Source organism: Bacillus rossius, chromosome 3, assembly GCF_032445375.1.
Source record: "Bacillus rossius redtenbacheri isolate Brsri chromosome 3, Brsri_v3, whole genome shotgun sequence".
NCBI lineage: Eukaryota > Metazoa > Arthropoda > Insecta > Phasmatodea > Bacillidae > Bacillus > Bacillus rossius.
This window is the reverse complement of record NC_086332.1, coordinates 87041316-87067084: the sequence shown is the minus strand read 5'-3', so window position 1 is coordinate 87067084 and position 25769 is coordinate 87041316. Positions and strand designations below refer to the sequence as shown.

Here is a 25769-nt window from a genome sequence, read left to right as displayed (position 1 = left end):
TCACTGAGGTCTGAAAAGTACTTTTGATTTCGGATTAAGTTTTTTAACTGTATTTTTAGAAGAGTTAAAATGGCTAAAAAATAATGTTTTCAGAGTAATTTTTAGGCATAAAAAACCGGTACAGATACTTGAAAGCACCTAAGGTACTTGTATTCCACCTTTATCTTCATTTCTCTGCCATTTAATGTTATGATCACCGCCAAAATTTCAGTTGCCCTATGCACGACAAGACTGCGCGCGCGCTATTTCAGAGCCTTGCTCTTAGAGGCGATACCGCGCTAGAAACACCAGCGAGCGTCGCGCCTATCATTCCGCCTCACTAACACAGATAAACCCCTGACGAGGCGGGCCCCTTAGGTAGGGGATTCCGATGATGCAACACTATGGAGGGCTAAGAGACTTTTCCAAGTAGGGACTTGGCAGATATTTGAACGGAGGCGAACAGTGGGAGTGAGAGATTCTGGTGGCGACCTGTGAGAGCAGCGAAGTGAAGAGGTGACCACTTGGTGAGCGATAGCGGACGGCGAGCGGCGGACTTGTGTGCGAAGATTGGTGCATCTGGGACAGAATCATCCGGGTGTTGTATGAGCGGCGGATGAGTGAGTAGTGGAGAGAGCCAATGTCAAGCCGAGTTTCAGTGGGGAGAGGAAATTGTGGTTAATGAAAGAGTGATTAATTTGTGGACAAACAATTATATCGTTGTAACTGAACGAGTAATGCAAATATGAGGTAGTAAATGAAGCTGTATTTAATTAATTGAGCTATCCTTTCCGGACCTGTTTTCCCAATTGTGACAGTATTATAAACACGCATTTCTAACAGATTTTGTGGTAGACTGCTATATGTCTGAATGATAATAAGATCGTCTTATCCACAGCAATTTATATACTTTCTTTAAATAATTAATGCAATTGGGAATTTTAATTTAATACAATTTTCGGACATACGCCAATGCAGTTTTGCACTATTTATCCACGGAAAAAAAATTACGAATGCAATATCAGAGATCATAAATTCAGAGAGAACAAGCCTAAATCAGCTGATTTCGAACAGAAGGATCCAACGATGGAACTAAACATGTATTACCGAAGACACGACGACGACAGCACAGAAAAACACATTCAAACTTTAATTATCAGACAGCACAATAATTTCGTGGAAAGAATTTAGTCATGAAAAAACAACAGCACAGACAAACAGTGAGCTAATAACGACGAGACAGTTTCACCAAGAACAGTAGATCCAGACGGACAACAAACCTAGTAAACGCATCACACATACGAACACAACGATGAAAATAAACTGGTTTTACGGACAACACAACGACGACAGCACCGACGAACACAGTATATTTCATATGACAAAACAGTTGCGACGTTTTTGGAACTGACATCTGTTCCCGTCAAAAGTGCTGTGTTTAGCACGTATAATGTCCCGGAAGGTTGCTTAATGCTTTTAAGTTAGGTTGTGCAAATGCGTGCACGAAGAGTGCGCAAGGTAGGAGGCGTGAATACCAAGAGGCAAAAATGATCCACGTTCTCGTCAATATCCATAATTGGAAGCTATGTTTCTCAGGGAGGGGAGGGGGGGTGTTATCTAATGGTGTTAATTCAAAAATAACCTTCAGCATACTTGGGCCGAGCGCAGTTGTTGAAAACTGTTCAATTGCCAATTAAATACTATCGCCTTCTTTGCGCTACGGTAGGATTAAAGATTATACGTACAAAACTGCAATTTTTCACGTGACACATGTGTAGAACGAGCATGTTTACAGATGCACGTGCAATGCAGCCTGGCTTTCGCTGCCCGGATGCAGATCGTATTACTCAACCATGATTCACCGCACAGCACTTACCTTGTACTTGCCGTCCGCAGTCTTGTTGTCGTCGGGCGTGATAGGGTACGTGGCAACCCTGTACGAATCTGTGCGGCCATGCTGGAACACATACAACACGTGGAGCAGGGGAACTACGACATACCATGCTGCCTAGCGGCCAGCTATCTAATTACTACGTAGCAGGCACTAGTTATTGTTCACTTTTAAGTTTGCAGCGCGAGAAAACAAGGCTGTTTCAATGCCACGCTAATACCAATTACATGCATTAACTTTAACATCTCCGAGACATGGCATTTACGTATACCGTTCTTAAGATACGTGTCGTATTCACAAAAGCTTATTTTACTCATATGTAACAGACAAAACACTACAAGTTTGGTTATTATTTCACAGAGGAATTAGAAAATGTGCCTTCACATGGAAGCAACACAGACATTACTGCAAGTTTACATGCAATGCAATTTTAAAAGTGAACACAATAAACATAAAACTGCAATTTACATAGACTATATTCTATGTTCTACAAGCTTTTGAGACACATTTTACATATTATGGTCCTAAAAGCAATTTTCCCTCTTAGTATAATAATTTCTGTGCATAACCGCAGAAAATAAAAATAGTTCAATATTTTTAAGCGTTATGTTGAGCTAAAATTAGAATAAAATGTCAAATTATAGATATATCACCATGTTCTTTCACTCTGAGTGTATTTCGAGAACCGGGTGAGTAAAAAAAAATTAACTTTTAGTGCAAACTTGTGCAAGGAAATGTGATTCCATCCATAAAATGCAGTGTCTCAAATATCTGACCTGATATTAAAACCGTAGTCGGTCCAATAACAGCAAAACTCGAGGGCATGTCCGAAAACTGATTTTAATTTTATATATATATATATATATATATATATATATATATATATATATATATATATATATATATATATATATTACACAAATTATCACATGTGAAATATAACTATTTTCCAAACGTTTTATGTTTAGCATTTATATCTTATTTCAACTGTCGTGACGAAGGTCAGTCTGGAGCGTGCTTGACTGAGAGCGTGGCTAGACACGTGTTTAGGCAAAGAACAAACGTGTTTGACTTTGCATTTATAAAAAAAATCATATCATATTAACTTATGTTTATTATACAATATACCTTACCAATAACATTGCAAACAATTTATGCTTCTTATTCGAGTAAACTACTATCCCTTGATTACCCCCACTCAGTATTGGAAACCGTAGTGATTCGGGAGGTGTTGGGAGGGGCTGCGAAGCTTCACTCATCCACCAAACCTTTTAAGAGTGCAACTCACTGGAGATAAAATAAAGTTTTCTGGGGGGAAACCGGGAAAAACATTAAGACAATTTTCTGAACACGAGCGAAATAGGTTATGTGTCGAAAATAGAAGTTGTGTCTCTCGACATACTGAACTACATGCTTGAAATTATTTGCCAATAGTTTCCACCAATATTTGGCAACATTCACACAGGAGATCACCAAAAGCAATGGTTGTTTAGGCAAAGTACCTGCTCAATGTCCAACGTCCGAACATTAAAATACGTTCGTAACTGAATGTCGGATATTAAACGGATACTAGTACATGGTTTCAACAGAAAGCCTATTAAGGTAATTAACCACAAAATAAATACAATTTTTAAGAATACCAATAAGCCCCGAATACTACCGAAGAAAAATGTTTTCTGTTTGAAATAACCAAATATTAAAAATTGTGTTAGGTACTAAAGGTAAGAGAAACTTTCATGGCTGTACATTTAAGTTTTTGAGAAACTGGAACCCAGCAACTGAAACGCTGTACCGAAAGAAAAAAAGTCCTTACAAACACATGCACACCAAAACTAAAAATGATTTTTTTAATTTTGGTTAGGATTGGCGCTAGTTCACTGCAAGACAAACCGTTATCGCCGGGGTTGAACTTTGCTTTACAATACTGTTGCTTCATAGCGAATCTTTTTATAGCTCAGTGAGTCACCCTCATTAACACCATGAATCACCAAAACTGATCTCTTGCTATCTTAAAAAAAACCGCACATCAAATCTCAAAATTGAATAAGCTTTTTGAAAGGTTCTAAAAACATAATTTAGTTTCTAAGAAATAATTATCTATAATCATACTAGTGCACATTTATAGTTACAATAAATTTGCATCTCCTAAAACAACGCCGCTCTAAAAAATGTATAAGTTGCTACAGACTGCACAAAATGAAAAAAAGTGAGCGAGTATTTCAGTAGTCGCCAGTGATGTGTAAAATTAACATCTGACCTCAATAACAAGCAAATTCATGTGTTCTCATGCTGCAAATAAACTTAAAATACGAAACTCTGCCAAGAAATTTAAGGTAGGCTATAAAGCTTAAAAATAATGTCAAGCGTGATAAATATGCCATAAGTATTCATTTTAGGGAAAAACGGTAAAAATATTTCCTAATGCGCGCCCATCAGAGTCTATAAAACTATCGTGGAATACATTTTGTGAACTTCAATAGTCATAACAATATTTATGATCGCAACTATAAAAATAACCTATAAATTATTAGCCACGAAAATTGTGTTGGAACAAATATGGCGTCAAAGATGTTTAGCATTTTATTGGTTCTCTGAAGCATTACGAACGCGGCGCTATCTTTTAGGTATTTTTTATACTAAAATTTGTAGTCCAGTAGATACATTAAAACAAAATTAACCTAAAAGATTTTAAAACGCATATTATATCACTAAGTATGTCTATGTATATTTATTTTTGCTCAAACGACAGAAATCAGTCTGCAATTCCTTCCTACAAACAAACCTTGACCCTACTACTGAGCTGATTCAACATTTAGATTTAACTGTACAAATTTAACGAAGAAATTATTTTGTTCAACACGGTGTGAAATATATTTACGATAACAACTTCTTGTGTCTACAATATGACAAACGTAGCGCTATTTCTACATGTCAATGTTAACTAAGGATTGTCAAAATTGTATTGCGTTTTAAGGTGTCGATATTCCTTTTTATGACTAGAAATTATAACATAAAGTATGAAAGTGTAGTTGTACTATTATAAAGTTTAGTTTGGCACTCCAAAACGTTTGGTATCTCCCGTAATGTTCTCGAAAGTCACATATACGAGTTTACGTTACTCCACGTGAATCCGCCATCTTTGTGACATTTCCGTTCATCGATCTCCGTTCCATTTTCACGAAATTATTCCTACCAAATGCCGTATACCGAGAGCTAAGATGTTTACACATCAAAAGTGGAACGCGTGGCTAAATATTTACTAACCATTATGGAATGCGATATTTTACTTTAAAATGGATGGTACTTAACAGTATAATGTCTGCAGCCTTTCTAAGTAAGCCCACGATCTCAGTAATTAACCAACCTTCATGACCACTGTCCTTCCAATGCCATCAGCAGGCAATTCTTTCAATCCCAATATCCCAAACCAGTTACATCTAGTTCATATTCCAAATCAATACGAAATTCATATTTTCAACTGAACCACTCGTGAAATATTTTGTTGGTCTACAAGTGTGCAGTTGTGTCAACCTCATAAGTGACCCACTATTCCAACCCCAACATGTGACTAGTTATACTAGTTCCTCAGGCGATGCATTATACCAACTCTTCAGGTGACATTTTATACCATCCTATCAGTTAAACCATTATACTAACCCCTCAGGTAACTCATTATACTAGCCCCTCAGATAACCCATTATACGAGTTCCTTAGGTAACCCATTACACTAGACCCTTAGAGGATCGATTACACTAGCCCACCAAGTGACATTAAAATAACACATCGACACATTATAATAGCCCCTTAAGTAATCCATTATACTAGCCCCTCAGGTAACCCTTTACACTAGCCCCGCAGGAGATCTATTATCATAGCCCATTAGGTGACCCATTGAGCCTATGTCATACTGCTTCCATGGGACCACAACTGTAATAACCACATGAATGTACACATGTTCCACCTAAACGGTCGCTGCAGTCTCCCACCGCATGGCTGAGGCATGGCCCACATTGCACAGCAGAGGGCGACCTTGCAGACGGTCTCGCTGGTCAGTGAAGAGGCTATAAATATCCCTATGTGATCGCGACCGATGGCCTCGAGGATGACGCGGGCCGCGCAGCTGTTGCGCGCACGCCACGTCGAGACAGGCCCGCCATCCGCATTGTGTTTCACCACGGGGAATTACTACAGCTATACGCTCAAGTGGTTCTTGTGTCGTTTCAGTGTTTTTCAAGTTATACTTCTTTAGGTGCGTTATAAAAAAAAGTAAAAGAGTGAATTTTTACGATGCGCGTGCAGCATGCAACGAAATTTTCACAGGACTAAAAAAAAGGCTGCTAAATACAAATAAAAATTATTTATGCACTTTTAAATCACAAACTTTAGTGATTGATATTAATACTGGAAGTGAGGTTATGTTCCCGTATGTATAACGATGTCAGGTTTTTGTAAGATTCCATTGTCGCTGGCATGGAATGTCTGTGAAAGGTTTAGTAGTCTCCTGGCCGTTTTCATGGTAGGGTTTATTTGTGAGGTTATGTTCCTGTATGTATAAAGTAGCTTGGCTTCTGGGTTATAGCCGTGTCCTAGGCGAATAATTCACCAGCTACTTCAAACAATGGCCGTGAAAGCCTGCGAACATTATTCCCGTATGTATAATTTATTTGCATTACAGACGTTTACATCATTACTTAATAAATAATATTAATAAAGTAGAATAAACATTCAGCATGTGTATTGATTTTTATTATTAATTAAGATTCATCTCGATTATTTTACTAAATTTAATAATTAATTGTATACATGTTTATATTAATATTGAATACCTAGTATTTATTTAAAAAAATTAATTTGATTGAATTTATAATTTACCAACCATAATTATACTATCACTTCAGTCCTTTTATTATTTTATTTATATCATTACTAATTTGCAGACAAAATTAAGGTTAGTTCTTTATAACGCCAATTATAACGCACGTACATAAGTAAATTCATGAATATATTTTTTTGTAAGTTACATGTAGTCTATACATCTCGGCCCCATTTTTCCTAATGAGAATAATTAATATTCAAGCTTAGAAAAACGGTATTTAAATACTAAACTAAAATAATTTCCAATGAGGTGATCAATTAACAGGCTGATGGCTGCATTCTTTTAAAACTCTAAATAGCCTACCTGGAATTGGAAATCTTCACTACAAGAGCCAAGTGACAAAAACTTATACGGAAAATAAATGTTTGTTTCATGCAGGGGCGCAAATATGTAGAACTCGCTAGAGAAAAAAAAATTGGGCGGGGGGGGGGGGGGGGGGGGGGGAATTAGCAATGGGTGCCCACGCGGTCCGAGAGTTTTGCGCGTGTGTTTTACCCGACACAAGTCATCTCAGGATAGGGTGCTTGTATGTTGTATACAACCCATATGAGGCCTATATGCATGCAATAAGCAGGAAACGTTAAAATTCATACAGAAAGTTTTCCATGAAACATAGTTTTGACGTTTACATTTATCAACCCCGTTCCCTGACACAATTTTGCAAGAGCAAGTGGGCCCCCTCAGCGACACCCCCCCCCCCCCCCCCCCCCCACCCACCAAGGATCTACGCCCATGGTTTAATGTATAGTACATTATATGTATAATTAAAAAAAACAGTGGATTAGATTTCTCCGCACGAATAGTTTTTCAACAATGAATTAAATTATGACTTGGGAGACAGCCTAACCATCTTGAAACTCCTTCAGCTGACTCTTCGCTAGAAGCTTTTCTCTAAATTCACAATCTCGTCAGATTTCTGTGAGAGTGAGTGGTCTTATTTACTTATTATTTAAAATTAAATAATTTTAGTTGGTATCTAATCGCACCAATGAAAACGGATCTAAAAACTAGTTCTGACTGGAAACAAAAGACCATTCCATTCCAATTAAACTACTTTGATTGTACTGAAAGCCAATAGTGTCTCTCTCCCATGTTCCCTGCAATACACGCAGAGAAGTTAAAAATACTAATATTAATATTAATAAGGCCTGCTTTACACAGTGTATTGACCCATTCTGCAATGCGTAAACTCGGCAGCCTCTACTTAGCTAAGAGATGCAGGTTAGTTTCTCCCGGGCCATCACTAATTACCTTGGCTGAAAATTCAGTTAACAATGTGGTCCACAGAATGCGGACGGTTCCCAACTACTACCGACACGACAAATATTTTTCCAGCCACTGTAACATTAAAGCAGCCATATTAGGTTTTCTTTTCGGCTGCTAGTGTGTGCGTGTCGTCACAAACTTGTTTCACTTGTTATCCACTAGAGCGCATTAGTGCCAATTTCCAGATCGTTGGCTATATTGGCGGCTATCTCGGCGAATCAACAAAAGGAACAGGTAATCTGTAACTAGGTAGTAAAAGTCACTTTACGTAAGAAACAGGGGCTTAATTAGTGAAATTTAGTAACTATATTAAGTTTTACGTTACTCCTGTGAAGGTGTTCTAGCATACTTTCAGTGTTTCGGGTAAAGATTCTAGGTCATCAAAACAGTGAAATCACTTCCTTCGTTTTTCAAAACAAAAATGTAGACAGTTCATCTTGAAAATTGCCTGGAATACACATAATTCATTTGGCATCAAATAAGAAGTTGCATGTCTAAACGCCTTACTAATCTTTTGATGATGGCAAAGCTATGTATGATACGAAGACATGCCAGTCTTACCAAATATCAGGCAGCTCCAAGTGTTTTTGTGAAAACCTGGCATTGTTTTCACGTCAGTCCTATATATGGCAAACGGTATACTCAGTATGAACAATAAAGCTGTTTGACATGTGGTACCAACATTATTACGACAAAAATAACTTATTTTAATATTATACATAATAATGGGAAAATAAACCTCCAATGCTTCAAAAATTATTTTTAAAAAAGATAGCCGTTAGAAAATCAGATAATATACAATTTAACGGTTTATCTACTATAGGTATATTGTGTAGTCAGTCGAACCTCGTGCCGCTAGGTTATTTTTCCCACTTTCGCCTATGTTGTTAGTTTAGGGCTGTCTGGTCTTAGTATCCAGTGTGTTTGATCTTATAAAGCTGAGGAACAGGCGTTGAAGGCGGATCGGCCAAGGCCTTTGTAAACCCCAGAATAATCACTTCTGGAAAACTATAGAACAATCTATATCACGATTACCGGGATTACAACTACATATAGTCCTCTCCGACGCTGGTCCAGTGTTTGCTACGGCACCTACCGGCTCGGTAAAACGCCTTATTGAAAGAATACTAGATTTGACCCCGCCAGATAAGTTATTTAATGCATTCATCCATTGAAGTAGTGTAACGATAAGCTAATGCTATTATTTTTTTATATATAATTTCTGTCTCGCAACGGATACAAGTCGCTGCCCAGCACAGCACAACGTTAGTGTAGACATTTGGCTGACTGACGTACTACATTGGTAAGAAAAAAAAACTGAAAATATATTTCAAAATAATCTAATAAAACATGAACTAGGAAGATAGTACAATTACGGTGTAGTTACAAATTCCAGGGATGATCGAAACAATTAATTTTAACAGAAAATGCAGCAGTTCAAAATTACTTAGAGCAGCCTTGGTAACCATAATGTAAAAAAGGCTAAAATACACTTCAAAAAGTGTTACATTACCAATGACGATTCGCCAGGGCGTAACAATTGTAATGCACGAAGTTTCCGTCTGAGAGCTGTCTTTGTGCACGCTTCAGGGACCCAGACAGAAGCGCCAGAGCTAGGCTGGTCACTGGTAGTCACACGAACAACCTCATGGCCTAATAGGCGCAATGCACTGAGCCGTCGGCAAGCTTGCACCCACAACATGCTTCACTTTACAAGATTGGCATTTCCAGCATTCCACAATGACAATTCATGGGCAAGTACAGAAAGGCAGATGAAAGCTCAAGGGGACGGTGACGACATGATTCAGCAGTCTGCAATCTGAATGTGAATTTATGAATGTGGTAGTGGAGTAAAAGTATACTGTCGGATTAATAAAATTTGAAACTTTGTTACTGTGTCACCTATTGCAGTTCTATTAGAACTTTAATGATTTTCTCTAAAAGGTATTGCAAGAGAAATAACGACCAAAAGGATTCAGTTCCATGTCAGAGATTTTTTGCAGTTCATTTAAATGCAAGTAATTAGGTAATTTACTATTTATAAGGGTAATGATGGAACTGTTTTCTTCAGCAATCAATAAATAGGGATGATGAATTAAAATATAAAATTTTCCAATACATTATTAGTTATGAGTTTTTTATGAAACCGTTATCGTTTAGAGCAGCCATAATCCCCATCAACTTCAAGCAAACCTTTTTACACGTAATAACTTTTATGAGTCACTTTTAAAACAGAAGGTAGTTATTGTTAATGAACTAAACACTGACTTATCAATGATACGATTCCATTTCACGTGTTCCACCGCACTAGGCTACCCTGATACAAATTACAGTAAATAAACTAAATGTTCTTTGTAATCTCAGGTAACTCGATCTTCGTATAAATGCGCCTCGATCCGACTTCCGAGTTACGTATTTCATTGCGAACAAGGCGAACACAAGCGTGGAAGGAAAATATATTGCTTCTGCTGTAGTTTCAACATATTTGTGAATGTTTTGTTAATGAAATAAGATAAGCGTTAAAATTTTTACATTAAATCAATCCTCCCTACTGCAAGAATTATTCCAAGAAAGGTATTTTTGAAGTTGTATGGATTTGTTGAAAGAGAACAAATTGAGGGTTACTCAGGCCCGTTATAAAATGACCCGGAAGCCGAGGCGGATCACGTAAACGGAGACGGATCTCACGAAATCAAGTGCCCATCTACAATGGCACGCATGCAGACACGGACCCGTACGAAATAAGCTGGGCAGTATTTGACAGCGATGGTAGACATGTTTGTTTACTTTTTAAATACCAAGGTTGCTACACATTATTGAATATGAAATTAACTGCCTTTTCCGGGTTTCTCAGTTTATATGGAAAATTTTCCAGACCATTAAATATAATTGTACTTGGTAACTTATTTTGGAAAGTTTGCTAACGACAGTTTTTATCCAACATATTTGCAGCAACACTATCTGATAATTTGTTATGAAAAAAAAGTCCTGTCAGAAAGTTCATCTCTTAAGCTTAAGTACTCTTTTTTAAGAGCTGTTGAACTATACGCAAATATAGTTCAAGTAAAACAAATAAATTAATGGACTTTCAAAAATGTACCAAAACATTAATTTTTAATATTCATATATGTAGGCCTACGAATGATCAACCACACAATTATAAAAAAGATTCAATTTAAAAAAAGTAAACATTTAAACGAAGTAAATGGTAAGGCTGCTATTTTCCAAGTTTAAAATAGCGAAGATGACAGGGTTAAAAATATAAAATGTTCTTATAATGTATAGTATTCCTGAAATTTCAAAATGCTGATAACGAGTCTATTCACAAGACCCCATACAATAATCAATATAAAAACTTGTGATAAGTAGATAAACAAACTCATCATTCGGAATAGTTGGGCTTACTTCTGAGCCTCTTCAAAAAAATTTCGTATTACCTACTCGTATTGCACAAACAAACGTAACCAGAAAGTACTGCTGCGGAACTTCTGGAGACATAAGACAGTCAAAGTGTTCCAATCGAAAGACGACAAAACGCAAACGGCAAAACGCCAAATGTTGAAACGTATTTTATTGTAACACGGTCTAAGAAACAATAATATGAACAAATTAGTTTTGGAATTTAATAGTCGATATTACATATTGGCCAGGTTTACCGGGAGGAAAATTTATTATGTTTTTTTTTTTTTTTTTTACAGAAATTCTAACCAACGTGTTTAACTTCGTTAAACATCCAATTATATGTTGATCTTCACAAAAACAGAAATTGTAAAATGCAGTTATTAAAAGCTCTAGCTTATCGTATATTCTATGCACGATCTAAGTAAAAAATACGAACAGTAGTTTTTGAACATCAATACTACAAAATAATAATGAAATAATCACACCACACCATGTAAGCTATAAGAATTTTTCCGTATACTGACCACATAGTTAGTCGAAAACGCCAAGTATTTGTCACAATGTATATCACAGAGTCATGCTATTCCAATATCAGTGCCTATCGATTAGTTGAAATTTCTGGACACGCAATAAGGTCTATTATGGTCTGTCAATGCCGTCTTTTCTGCCGTGTTTGCGATGTGACAGGATTAAAAATTACAGGTGAAAGAAACTTGTTTTCTTAAACAAGTTAAGATCTTATATTTTAACAGCGTGGGAGAAAATGTGTTGGTTCATAAAAGTATAGTAAATTCCAGACCTCTTTTTTTATTTCCCTGATTTTTCCATGGTACGTGAAATTCCTAGACTTTTCCAAGGTTTTCCCTGGCCGTAACAACTCAAAATACGTTAAAAATTGTTTCGCAAGTGCAAGAATAACTAGTGTTATTTCAATACTTTGTAATTTATTTTTGTTATACATGTAAATTATGATCGTGAAAATTAATCTCATTGGTTTCCATTTCTTACGTTTCCATGCATTGTGGAAGCGGCAGACAACGTAGTGGAATGTTCCGGTGGTCAGCCTCCGTTTACGTTGTCTGTCTCCGTAAACATGGTCAGTTTTCTTATACGTGGTCAGTCTCCGTTTACATGGTTAGCCTCAGTTTACGTGGTCAGCCTCCGTTTACGTGGTCAGACTCCGTTTGTGTCATTGTAGACTGGGCCTCCATGTTTTATTACAGTTTGGTACATGTTGGGGTAACGGTGTTAACATGATTGTAAATATTTACAGTTTGCGAAATTATGAGGGTTTCGGAGTGACGTTATCTATATTGTTTCTCGTTTACATGTTTCACGGCATACAGTAAGTCGCAAAAGTATTCGTCCATTGACCATTGACAATAAAACGAACCATGAATACAATGAATGCTATAAAGCTAGTGGTGCATTTTGATGAACATATCTAGTTTAATTGACATTGCAGCTAACATTACTATTTAAAAAATCTCTGCATTTAATAGCTCTGAAAACAAACAAAAAATAAATGTACGATGCTAAAGTATTCGTTCAGTACAATAACAAAAAAAAGTTCACAATTACAAAAAATTTAACACTTACAAAGCTTTTGGTCTTCTTAACCAAGTTTTGGTGTGATGTTTGGGCCTGTTTTTATCAATTCTTTGACGAAAAACTTGTTAAGGTTTTCGGTACTTGTAATCCTATTTTTTTTTTCTTCAGTATAGCTGCCGACACACATTCCCATGCCATTATGCTCCCACCGCTATACTTCACTGTAGACTACAAGTTCTTACACTGGAGTTCTTCGTACTTCTTTCTCCGCATACATCGTTTGTCCAATGAATCGCACAGAAATTTTCAGTCATCAGTAAAGAACACCCGCTTCCAAAACTTGGTGGCTTGCTAACACACTGTTTTGCAAAAACATGCCTCTTTTTATTGTTTTATTTGCTTATAAAGGGCTTCTTACAGCTTAAACGTTCCACTAGTTCAATTGTGTATGACACCCGTCTTACTGTGTCGATGCTGAGGTTCTTACCCCTAGCAGTTTCTAGCGATCAAAGCGCAGGACCAGAAACATGAGGATTTTGCTGCACCGATCTCACAATGCTTCTCCATTCATGTCGTTCAGCTTAGTGGTCCGCTTCTTGGTTTATTAATCACAGAAAAAATAGTTTTGTATCAATGTATTATAAGACAGTCTTTCAATACTCAACAGTGATATGCAAACATCTAACCTCGGTAACGAGCAAATTCATGTGTTTTCATGTTGCAAATAAATTTATAATACAAACATCGGACACAAAATTTAACGTAGAATTCTTTAAAATAATGCCGAGCGTAAAAAAAATCGCAATTTTTTTAAAAACTATATTTCTTGACACGAATCGCACGTAGTTTCAGCATCCGCCGCTAGAATTCGTTGCCAGAGCATCTACGTCGACAATAGAATCATTTGATTTGCAGAGCGAAAAAAAGGTTCAACGGCATAATGAAACGGCTCCGATAAAAGCGAAAAATACTTTAAAATAAAATTAAAACCGCGGTTTTGGACCTGATTTTCGACAACGAATTTTATTTAAATACTGTCCATCTTGTTAAAACTAACTTAACGGTTCCTATTATTGTTTCCCTCTGTCTTTGTGAAATTTGATTCGCGTCATCAGCCACGGATGGCAGCACTATGGTTACAATTTTCGTTCCATGCGATTCCGTTCCATTCACCAAATGCCTCAACGACTACAAGCTGTCATTGACGAAGTATGTTGTGTTGAAATCGGTGTTCGTGCAAATACATTTGTTGAGATCAAGTAAGCGAACATGCTTGATTAATTTGATCGTAAGTGACTGCAAACAGTTAATATGGGAAAAAGCTTTGATATTTAGGTATTATTTGTTTCCAACACTTCTGGCAAAATTGTTTCCGCCATACATTTTTTTACACACAAACCATTGTAGTAGATTGTATTCATGTGACGATACAAGTCAACCTGTTTAAATTTTTAAAATATCAATACTTTCACTTTCACACGGAACTTTGAAATTAACCTTAGAAGAAAACACTGCCCGTCACTAGGAATAAATACTACATAATCGTATACTTTGACTGCTGTGTAGCCAGCTTCGTTGAGTTAGCAATTACCAAAAATTAGCAACATCCTGTTTTATACGAATTGTAACACGAACTGGCGTTAGAATTACACATTCATCATCCATGCACAGATTTACTTGAGTTGATGTATGGAAATGGTCATTGAGCCCACGTTAATTGACGTGCCGCGAAAAGAACCACAATAAGTTGAAAGTAAGTTTTAAGCAGGGCGGGAAAAATTGTTTCATTGAACGTTTTTAAGAGCCCTGCCAATATTCCTTCTCACTTCATCGTTCAAGTTCGACGTTAATCCACATGTATATTGACTTGTAGGCAGTCATTGGTGGATCAAGTAAAATGGTGGAGTTTAAATAATAATTTAAAGTATAATTATCACAGCAACTCTTAACACATCTATTCCACCGGCCGCCAATTCCATCATGTACATTATAGTACTACATTCTACGGCCGGACAAGACAAACACAGACTCGACGTAACGTATCTGACTGCTCCCTGGATTCCTCCGCAGCTACTCGCTCAACTGTATTACCGGAGTCTCTCACGAGTGACCAGGAGACGCGCGCAGATCCTCCGGCGCACGTGTGAGGATGTCCATCAAACCACGGCGAGATGCGCGGTCACTCATTTAAATACTGCCTTTTACTATGCAGTTTCCTGAGCTACCGCAGTTCAACGTAAACCTTCACCAGTCCCTTCGCGTCACGGTGCTGGTCAGTATTGACATCAGAATGTTGGCCAGCGACGAAAGCACAAATACAATTACAAGAAACACAGTAAAAATAATTGTATTAACATTATTATTATTTTTTAGATTTGTATTGTTTCGTGCCATGAGAATGCACATGAACATATTAATTCACTACATGAAAAACTCACACGGCTAACCTCCAGCATATATAAAAAATATCTGCAATCATTCAAAATCATATTGTACATAAAACCAAAAATCAAAGTCAATTATAAATTTGAAAATAAAAATGCAAGTGACAACCCATTGAATATGCGTTTTACACTTTTATGTGTATAAATGTATGTGTGTATATATTTTTTAACCCAAGCTGTTAGAATTGTTTTCGAAATAACATCCCAGGTAAACTAACTTAAACTGGCAAGCCGTCTGAACGACACGTATGTAGGTCATTTCTCTGTATTTAGAGCCTACAAGTACTTTGAAATGAGGGGGAGGGGGAAACAACTTAATTAACACGACATAAACAGTAAATATCATGACAATCGACCTACGAGGATATTATTTGTTGTTTGAAGAAAATTGTTGTCCCAGACACGACAAATGTAATTTTTTTTTTAAAGTGTAAAGAGCCCCGATTGGTTAGCGGAAGTTGAATCGTATAACATGTAATCCCCATTCGTTATTGCTTCATGTTTCTGCTAAACGTTGTTCTATTTGTGTTTGCGATGCCATTTTCGTCTACAAAAATTATTTTGTGTGTATAATTATTATAGTGTTACGATTTATAATGTGGGGAGAACTGGGTTCGTAAGGGATAGCCCAATTAAGTTTTATTACAGATTTATTAATAATATTTACATTACTAATAAATAATTGCACTTAAAAATGTCCAATCACAAATCACTGGCACTTAAAAATGTTTATTCTCAAGTCACTCAATGTCTGTCAAATTCCACAGTTCGCACTCCTCACTGGAGCTAGGATCAATAGTAGTTCGCCCCTTACTTCGTGCCTGTCCACACACACAGTCTCGCGCCACTCAGTCCCGCACTTTCACGATCCCGTCGCTCCTCGTCGCACCACTCTCGAGGGGGTCTCTCACTCTCTTCGCCAATGTCGCGCTTCCCTTCACTCGCGGAACTCTCCGAACGCTCGGAACTCGCTCGGAACTCAAGCAGTGCCGCCGGCCTCCGCGTAAGTACTAGTGGGTCTTTCCAGAAGCGACGAGAGCGCTGTAACGAGTCGCGTCATCCCAGACCAACCTGACGCCCGAAACATCGAGAATAGCGCCGCTTATTCACGCCAGTTCACGCGGTGGCCCGCGGAATTCCCAAGGCCACTCAGCGATAGATAAAATCGCCGAGGCAGGACGATGCGCTGGGAGCGGATAGGGGGAGGGGGTAGCCTTGTAATCCGGTCAGGCACGCGTGGCATGCCTTACGTCAGTGGATGGCACGTGACACGGTGCATGATGCCAGTGGCCTGGGAGGGCCGCCAGCCAGCTCCGAACCTGGCGCGTGTCACTGTCCTGTCGGCGTTCGCAACAATCGTTTAGACGTAATACATATTGTTGCGATCGGGTTCATAAAGGATAGCCCAATTAAAGATTTTACTACAAAGTTTTATTTGTTGCCTATATTATATATATATATCACTAACAAATATTATTCTAAAAATGCCTAATAATTAATTACACTTCTTCCCCAGTCACTCGGTTCTTACACACTGCACACCTCACTGGGCCGTACCTCTGGCGCAACTCTCGCCGCAGCACCCCTCGTGGACCACCATCGCCGTCGACTTCCCTTCGCCGAGGATCCACTCGACGCTTTGCTCGGAACTTCGCCCGGAAACTCCGCCGCGGGAAAACTCCTCCCCGACTCCACTCAACTCCTCGGAGGCCGGCGTCCCGGGCTTATATAGGCCCAGCGCCCTTCTAGAATTCACGAGCGCGGCTGTGGCCTGTCGCGAAATTCCGCGCCCCCCGACGCGAAAAATCTCTAGACACGCGTCGGTAGCCGCCAGGTGGCGCGCGGAACACCCCAGTTGCGAGGTGTCAAATAACACCGCAAAGGCAGAGCGTCGCTAGGGGAACGGAGGGAAGGAAGGGGGAAGCGAAAATCCTTGTAATCTACGAGACGCGCGCGGCACATCTCACTTTGCGGCGGCCACGTGTCAGCCAGCTCTGCACCTGCGCGCCGCGGCCCTGCTTACATTGGTAACATTATTGAAACTTGTGATTTGCATGTTGCTATTGAAGAAGAAAAAATTTAAACTTGTTTATCTAAAACAATAATGGAATGTAATATAGGCATAACCTCGACCAGACTTAAGATACCGACATATACCAATGCGTGAGTTTAAAAAATCTCACATTTTTTCATTAGTTTATAGGCGAAATTAAAATTGTAAGAGTTCCCTGAGAAAAATAGTTTGTAATAAATTGTCCAAAATGGCAATCTATAGAATGTTCCCAAACTCAATTACAAGCCGAGAACAGTCGATATGCCAACTAATGACGGTTCTGAATAAAAATGGTTTTGTAATTTTCAAGTTGTATGCATTTTTTCAAAAGTTTTGAAGTCCCCAACATCCACCAAATTATTATATACTGTGACTACACATACCCACCGTACAATGAATACGATGGGAAACAGTTTGAACATTTACTTATTTTAATATAATTTCAATACACTCTTAGTTTCATTTCGAATTTCACTACGAGTCCAACTCAAACACAAGACGAATTGTCTCACTATCAATCTCACATATAACTGAAATAAATATTTGAGCCTTTAAATACTAGTTATGTATTATCACAGAAATGGAAATTACTTTGAAAATAGGTAATATAACCAAATTCAAACATTACTTCAAAAAAATTAATAATAAGTGGTCAATGTTGAACAATTTTGAAATCTCGCTTAAATGAACCAGGTTAGTATAGTAGGTACATTTTTTATAGCACGAATAAAGTTACCACATTAAAAATTTCTGCCACACGAATCATGAAAAAGTTGGCCTTCAGGTTTGCGTTACAAATATGATAATCGTGTAATATGGAAATATTATGTCACAGTATCAAATTAATTTAGTGGAGGGTGGAAAATTTAAAACTTTTGAAAAAAAAAATGCCTGTAACTCAAAAATACTTTCTTTTATTCAGAACAGTCATTAATTGGTCTAACAGCTTTTCTCGGCTTGCAGTTGAGTTTTCAAATATCTTATATAATAACAATAAGTCTGATAAATTGATGTACGTTTGACTTTCAAAAAAAATGTCTATCGAATCTTTCACTACTTGCCAGAGATGTGTAAACATCCTAACTTGGTAACGAGCAGATTCATGTGTTCTCGTGTTGGAAATAAACCTATAATAAGAAACTCGGACAGAAAACTTAATATAGAATTGTCAAAAATAATGCCAAGTGTGATAAACATACGAAAGTATTCATTTTAGGAAAAAACTGTAAAAAAAAAATTCCCCTTTTTAAAATCTAAATATAATTATGTTTAACAGGATGGTAATAACCTAACCGAACCGAACCCTACACAACCCAGGTAGTTTATTTACTACAATATTTTTTCAAAGTCGTTGCATTTGATACGCTTTTGGTATTTTCGAAACAATTATGATGCATTCCGTGCGCTGGTGTAGCCAGGGCAACTTAAAAGAGCAAAAAGTTATGTTAGTGCAATTGATGCGCTACAGGTAGTTTCGGAACAGCAACGATGATTTGATGTGAACCGAACGCTACAATTTTCTCAAAGTCATAGCATGGGATAGTTTCGGAACATTTATGATGCAGTTCATGCTTTGGTGTTGGCGGGTGGCTTAAAAGAACAAAAAGTAAAGTTAGTGCACTTGATACGCTAATTGTGGTTTCGAAACAGCTACGATGCATTTGTGTGCATAATGTCGGCAAGTTGTGTAGCAAAGTTGGTTTCATTTTGTTATTCAATGCCATGCAACACTACTCAAACATGTCCCAACGGTCGGTCAATATTATATATATATATATATAATATTTGTATAGCGAAAATTATTACAGCGCGGTTTTTTCATTAAAAAAATTGACAAGTATGAAATAATAAATAAAAAATGAAAATTAATGCCACAGTCGAAAATAATAAATTGACTCCTGACACAAAAATACAATAAAGGAAGGATATGTTTCAATGCAGGTTAGGCCTACCTTGTAAATCTTAGTATACATACAAAACAGCGATGTTGATAACACACGATTTAAAACTTCAACACGCAATGATTATAAATATATTCCAGGGTAGTTTCACTATCATAAAGTTTCATTGGGCACACTAATACGTTATACATGTATCCTAATTTTTAAGAAAGTGACTATATATTGGACTATATATTGGTGAGTTCGCCATCTTTGTACATCATTTCCGTTCATCGACTTAGTTCCATTTTCACGAAATTAGCTACTCCTACCAATTGCCGATAAACGAGAGCTAAGATATTTACAAATAAAAAAAAAGTAATTAATTCAAAACTTTTCGCTTTAGCATAATGCATTATGCACTATATCGATGATCAAACCTCTAGGAGCGGGAAGTTGAGTTTCACCAGCTCTAGGTCATAGACTTTCGCCGAGCCCGCGGTGATACGCTCGCTCAAGCGCATGTCTCTTCTTGCTGACGAGGGACAAAGGCAGGGGTTTCACGTCACAGCGTTATAGGCACATAGCAGCTTAAAACGACACTACTGATAACTGAAGCTCGTGGGCACGATCAATAAGTCAGCGACCACGGCCACAAAGAGGACTCATTTCTCGTGGACGAGTAGTCACCTAACACATCCACCAACCAACAGTCAAAACACTGCATATTTTTGACACCTGCAATTACGAAACTCAGCACAATGTGAGGTGTGGTTAGCTGTGGGATCAATTGTATATACTTGATACTTACTTGTCCACGGTAACGGCTCAAGCGATAAACAGGAACATTCGTGGACCCATGTTCATTGGCATTTCTGCATATGTATGTAGCTACAAGTTTATTTCTATACGCCCTGCATTTCTTCATAACATCCGGGATTAGCAAAAAATAATACCTGAAATCCAACATTGTGGATGAGGTCGATCCTCAAGAAGGCTAAATTTCTCTCTATGTCTCTTTCTATGCGTGTCGCTCTATGTGTCTCTCTCTCCCGCTCTATATCTCTCTGTCTCTCTCTCGGGCGGCGCCGGCCTGTGAAAGTCGCGACCGCGCTAGCGGGTGACGGGTGACGGGGTCGCAGTGGGCGGCGGGCGAGGGGCTAAAGGTCATCGAGCCACTAATCCCCGGGCCGGCGGCAGCTCGCGAGGCGACCCCAGGCGGGTCGCAGTCCCTCCTCGCCTCAGCAGATCCCACAGGGACGTGCGCTCTGGGAGAGATAAGTATAGCCAAGCGCGAACACCCGAAAAAAAAAGACTCTTTGGTGTCCGGCTACAAAAATCACCCCTGTGTAAAGGGAACCGGCGACAATTTCCGCGAGAATGATGAAACCCGGCCTATTTACAGGGGAAAATATGGCAGACAAATATCAGTAAAAGGATCTGCGAGTCCAGTATCTTACCATTGCGTCGCCTTCTTCGGATTTAACCGCTCGTCAGCACTCTCAGTTTACGGCTGTGCTTTCCGGGTTGTTTTTTTCAGGGGTGGAAGACCTAAAGTCACTTGCACCCAGGCACAGAATGTTCCGTTGCTCCACGCGTTTGTTTTAGAAAGTTATAGAATAGTCTGAAATGTTGTCTAAAAGCTAGCGACTGTTTTTGATTTGTGCATAAATTAGAATTAAATGTTTTATTGTGATACACAAGAAGTTAAAATTACTTATGGGAAAAACTTTTATTTAACAACTTTCGCAAGCTCTTAATTTATAGAGCAGAGAATGTTTGAGCAAATATATTTTTACGTTCAAATTATTAGGCTACAAATAAAAATCGCAAAAGTAAACTTTTTCGGCACATCTTGCAGGCGCAGGTAAATTTCGAAGTACCTGTTTGTTCTGGGACATTCTAGAAACTTCTGAAGCATTTTGAGAGCGTAATGAACATAACATACTTATAAGTTTTCCAATAATCCAAAATGATCGATTGACTTTTTATTATATTCCATGCAGCGAAAATATTTCGAATGGGACCATACCAGCCGTGAAGTGGCACAGTGACAATATCCTGACCTAGGGCCCATTATAGACTGGTTAGTTAGGAATATAGGACGTCCATCATAGCATTAGATATCCAGTGACCGAAGGGCTGTGAAAGCTGATCGGGCACAATTGTATTCTTTAAGGATGGTGGATAAGTTACTGAAGAGGGCATGGGAGAGTTTACATGTGGAAGTAGTTATCATGTAGTTATTCCTCCCAACAAGCTTATGGCCAGAAGTGTTGCAAGAATTTGCATGATGAGACCTCCGGTGACCATCAAGGAGTGAAAAAAACTCTAGCCAAGATTCGTCAGGAATACTACTTTTTGAGGTGCCATCAAGATGTAGAGGCTTGGTCATGATGTAAAGAAGAGGAGGTGAAACCTTCCGGCCGCCCAAACTCGTCCTCCACTGCGCACTACGTCACCTTGGTCGCACCGCCCGGTCTACACGCAGCGCGCTTACGGGAATACGACGCAGAGACAGTTCATTTACAATCGTTTGAATAGTAGGAGTGACCACGAAGCGTAGAAATACTTTTCTATGTACATTGTATAGCATGCATTTAGAACATACAGTTTAAATAAATGTATTAGCATCCAAACACGGGGTTTATATTAATAATAAAATCAACGAAGCAATATTTTTCTGCTGTTTCATCACTTCAAAATGTTGATTGAGTCTTGTATACATGGAATGGTAATGGGAATTGGAATGAATATACTTCGAAAATATTTATTATGAATATTAATTAAATAGATATAACAAACATTCAGGATGCAGGCGACAAATAATAATACAAACGTATTACAAAAAAAAAAAGCATCTGACACAAAGCAAAGTTTCTATAAATACTTATTTGTAATTTACATAAACATAAGGGCTTTTGATTTATTTACTAAATTTAATTTAATTTAGTTACAAACAGTAAAAAAAGGGTAAATAATGATAGAAAGTATATTTAAAAAATATAATATTGTAAATAAAAAAATATTACTAAACCAATATTATTAAACCAATATTCAGCAAAAAACAGCTTGCAGGCATTACAAAAAAATTTTCACGGCAAAAAAAAAACGAAAAGGTTGGTTTTGTTTATTATCTTGGAGAGGTAAAACCTAATAGTTTTCAAATCCCCCAAGCACATTGTGCGTTAAAACATGGCACATAATTGTTGGTTGATTACTAAAAATAACTCAATTGCAAAATAACTCGCCAGTAAATATTTCACAAAACCCGTATGCCTTCTACACTACATTTTATTAAAGCCAAAATCGATTCATAATGGCTTGAAGAACTCCCGTCCCTCATAGGTATTTGAATGCAATTTTAACGCGTGTATCTTGGCTGTAGGCGTTTCTTTCTCCATTTTTATAACGTTAACTTCTGAAAACTCAAAAATTTTGCTTGCTATAATTTTGATTACTGAAAATTCCATGTTATAACAAAATAAGTATTGTTTTACCTCCTGTACATTGTGCATTTGCAGGCACTCGCATAATTTGATAAGACAACTGAAGAGTGTCACGGCCTTTCCATGGAAAAAAAATACAAAATAAATATCTAAGTTCATCTAATTCCCCTTAAAATTGGCGTTTCAAAATTCCTCCTGGATTCTGTAATACTAAAATGATTTGAAGGCAATACATTCAAGGGAAATGGTGTGATAAAAACATTAAAAATATAAAATATTGAAATAGAATAAAATCATTGTAATCATGAAACATTAAAATCGGAAATACCATTTTTCCCACTTATATCTAGTTTTACGGAAAAGCCGCTTCCTTCCATAATTACTATTCCAAGGCCGCGCTGCAAATGTCCACACGTACAATTTTCAATACATAGCTGTTTTTTATATATCTCATGCGCTTTATAGTTATAGAATTTAGAAAAATTAATACCTACAAACATGCAAACTTATGTGCTACACTGTTTTTAGTTATAGCCGAGTTGTGTTAGTGTTAGGATTCTAGACACAGTATGGGCGGATCCAGGAATTATTGGCGGAGGGGGGGGGGGGGGGGGGGGGGACCGTGAGTCTGGGCCTAGTATGATACCTGTTTATTACTCCAAAAGTCGTTATTAATCAATGTATATTTTACCCTTAGATGGGTGGGAGTGCACGTGCCCCTGTGCCCCCCCTCCCCCTTTCTGGATTCACCTATGGAGCACACACGCACGTGCGCTGAGAATGTACTGAGCTATGGTCCCTGCAAACCTTAATTTTAAGTATTTAAACGGCAGTTTTTTTAACGCGTTAAATGCTATTTATAATTCTTATCTCACGGTTTTGCGTGTATACTTAAATATATTTAAAAGTAATGATATCACATGTCCTCCCCACTCCATTAAAGAGAATATTTTGAACAATAGAAAAAATGCGCATGTTTCTTTTTGATGTATAGGGGGTTCACATTCCTACTTTCATTCGATTTGTTTACATGCACTGATGAAATATTCCCCCCCCCCCCCCCCCTTTATTAATACTACACAACTTAGTGTTTAGGTTAGTTCTATAACAAACAAGAAAAAAAGTTAAATTGAAATAAATTCTGTAGTTCTCGCTGATGCCCGAACACACAAACATTTTAAAAACATTTGATTTGAGTTTTTATTAATGGGTGGGTATATATACGTTAAGATTTCATTTTTAATAAATTAATTCAGTAAATAACCTTTTTACCGCGAAAGACTTTATTATTATAGATAATAACTCAGTATTTTGCACGAAATATATAATCCTTGACCTAATATTAACCTACAGTTAATCATATAAAAAAATTAAAAATAAATATTCGTATTATAAAACAAGTGACATTTCTACTTAAAATCACGTTTGTTTAAACTTACCTCTGCTAACACAGAATGTGTCCTTCCTTTTGCATACGTTCACCCACTTATTGCAAAGATCTTCATTTTTTGGAAAAGAAAAATATTTTATGCTAGAATCTCGAGTCTTTTTGAAATGATTGTGAAATCTGATCACTGCACAGCTACATAAAATCACTCGGGATTATGTAAGCACCAACCATAACAAAAATTCGCACGAGACGCAGATGAAATGGATGGGAAGCGCCTGGAAGAAGAGCGCTGGCTACAACCAAGGTGACGTAGCAAGGGAGCGCGTGGAGGGGGAAAACCTGCGCACGGTTTCACCTCCCCTTCTTTACATCATGGGCTTGGTGTAAACAGTGTGACACATATTCAGCTCAAAAGTCGTGGAAAAATGAGGCCCTAAAACGTTGGAGCACCATTTGAGAGGGCAGCCATTGAAATTGTTGGGCCATTACTCAAGACTAACGATGGTAACCAGTATATCCTTGTGGCAGGTTTGTTTGCTAGCCAGCCAGCCCGCACGCTCACCTGGGTGGATGCGGACCATTACCATTACAATGCCTAATCGGATTAGCAATGGCGCCTCGCAATCCCTTCCCCCCGCTTCTCCATTCCTCAGTCCCTCTGGAGGGTTCGGCATGTTCCCAGAGCCCTGCCTGTGTGAAGTGGCTAACTATGATGCCATTGTTCTGGGAACTTCGGGTGCCAAGTCTACCCCGAAGACGCGACACTTCAAAGGGGTGTGTGACCATTCCAGAAGAAGGCTGAGTGGTATAAAAATACCGACGCCAGCCTCAGAGGCAGTGAAGAGGGCGGGTGACCCCTTGATTAGCGAACATAGACAACGAGCGACGGGCTACATGTGCTGAGACCGGTGCATCGGGACCGTGTTGTGTGCGAGGCAGTGTATTTGGACAGAGGTTAGAGGTAAGAGACGAGTCGAGCTCCAATGGGGAGAGTAAACTGTGGACTAAATGAATAAAATTTATTATTTTGTGTAAAGAAATTTTAATTGTTGTAATTTAATTAATAGCGTAAATAGCAGTTAGAAATACAATTGTATTTAATAAATAGGGCTATCCTTTTCGAACCCGCTTTTACACTCATAACAATAGGAACACATTATCAGGAAACATTTCCTTAGCAACTGCAATTACTTCTCATTTTCAGGTACCATTAAGTCAAGAAGAATGGCTGACCATCGCAAACAAACGTGAAGAGTTATAGCAGCTTCCTCAATTTTGGGTGCCATCGATGGCAAACATATCGTTTTACAAGATTATGTTAATTAAAAATCTTATTTCAGTATATTACTGTTAGCATTACTCGATGCTGATTATTAATTTTGTTTATGTAAATGTAGGGTTTTTAAGGCAGGATTTCATACAGTAAAGTGTATACAAATTGTTCCTTTCACAAACATATTCAATCAAAATTGCTATTTATTCAAGATACCATAAATCACTGTTATTGGAACCTAACAAAGCACAGGTCATTGTCACGGCTATTGTTTATCTGCACAACCTTTTAAGAAAAACAAGGCATTCCCTTAAT

The 25769-nt window shown here is 37.9% G+C and overlaps 1 protein-coding gene across 6 annotated transcripts in view; it reads right to left on the bottom strand.

Annotated features, from left to right (window-relative positions):
* Positions 1 to 25769, bottom strand: part of LOC134531007 (sodium/potassium-transporting ATPase subunit alpha) — a 349143-nt gene that overhangs the window by 109406 nt on the left and 213968 nt on the right. For 4 of the 6 annotated variants that reach the window (XM_063366437.1, XM_063366436.1, XM_063366439.1 and 1 more), the window contains exon 2: positions 1856 to 1936. The exons of the other annotated variants lie outside the window; for them this stretch is intronic. In XM_063366437.1, the coding sequence (XP_063222507.1) occupies positions 1856 to 1936 (81 nt within the window). The remainder of the gene's footprint in view (positions 1 to 1855; positions 1937 to 25769) is intronic. 6 annotated transcript variants of the gene reach the window in all.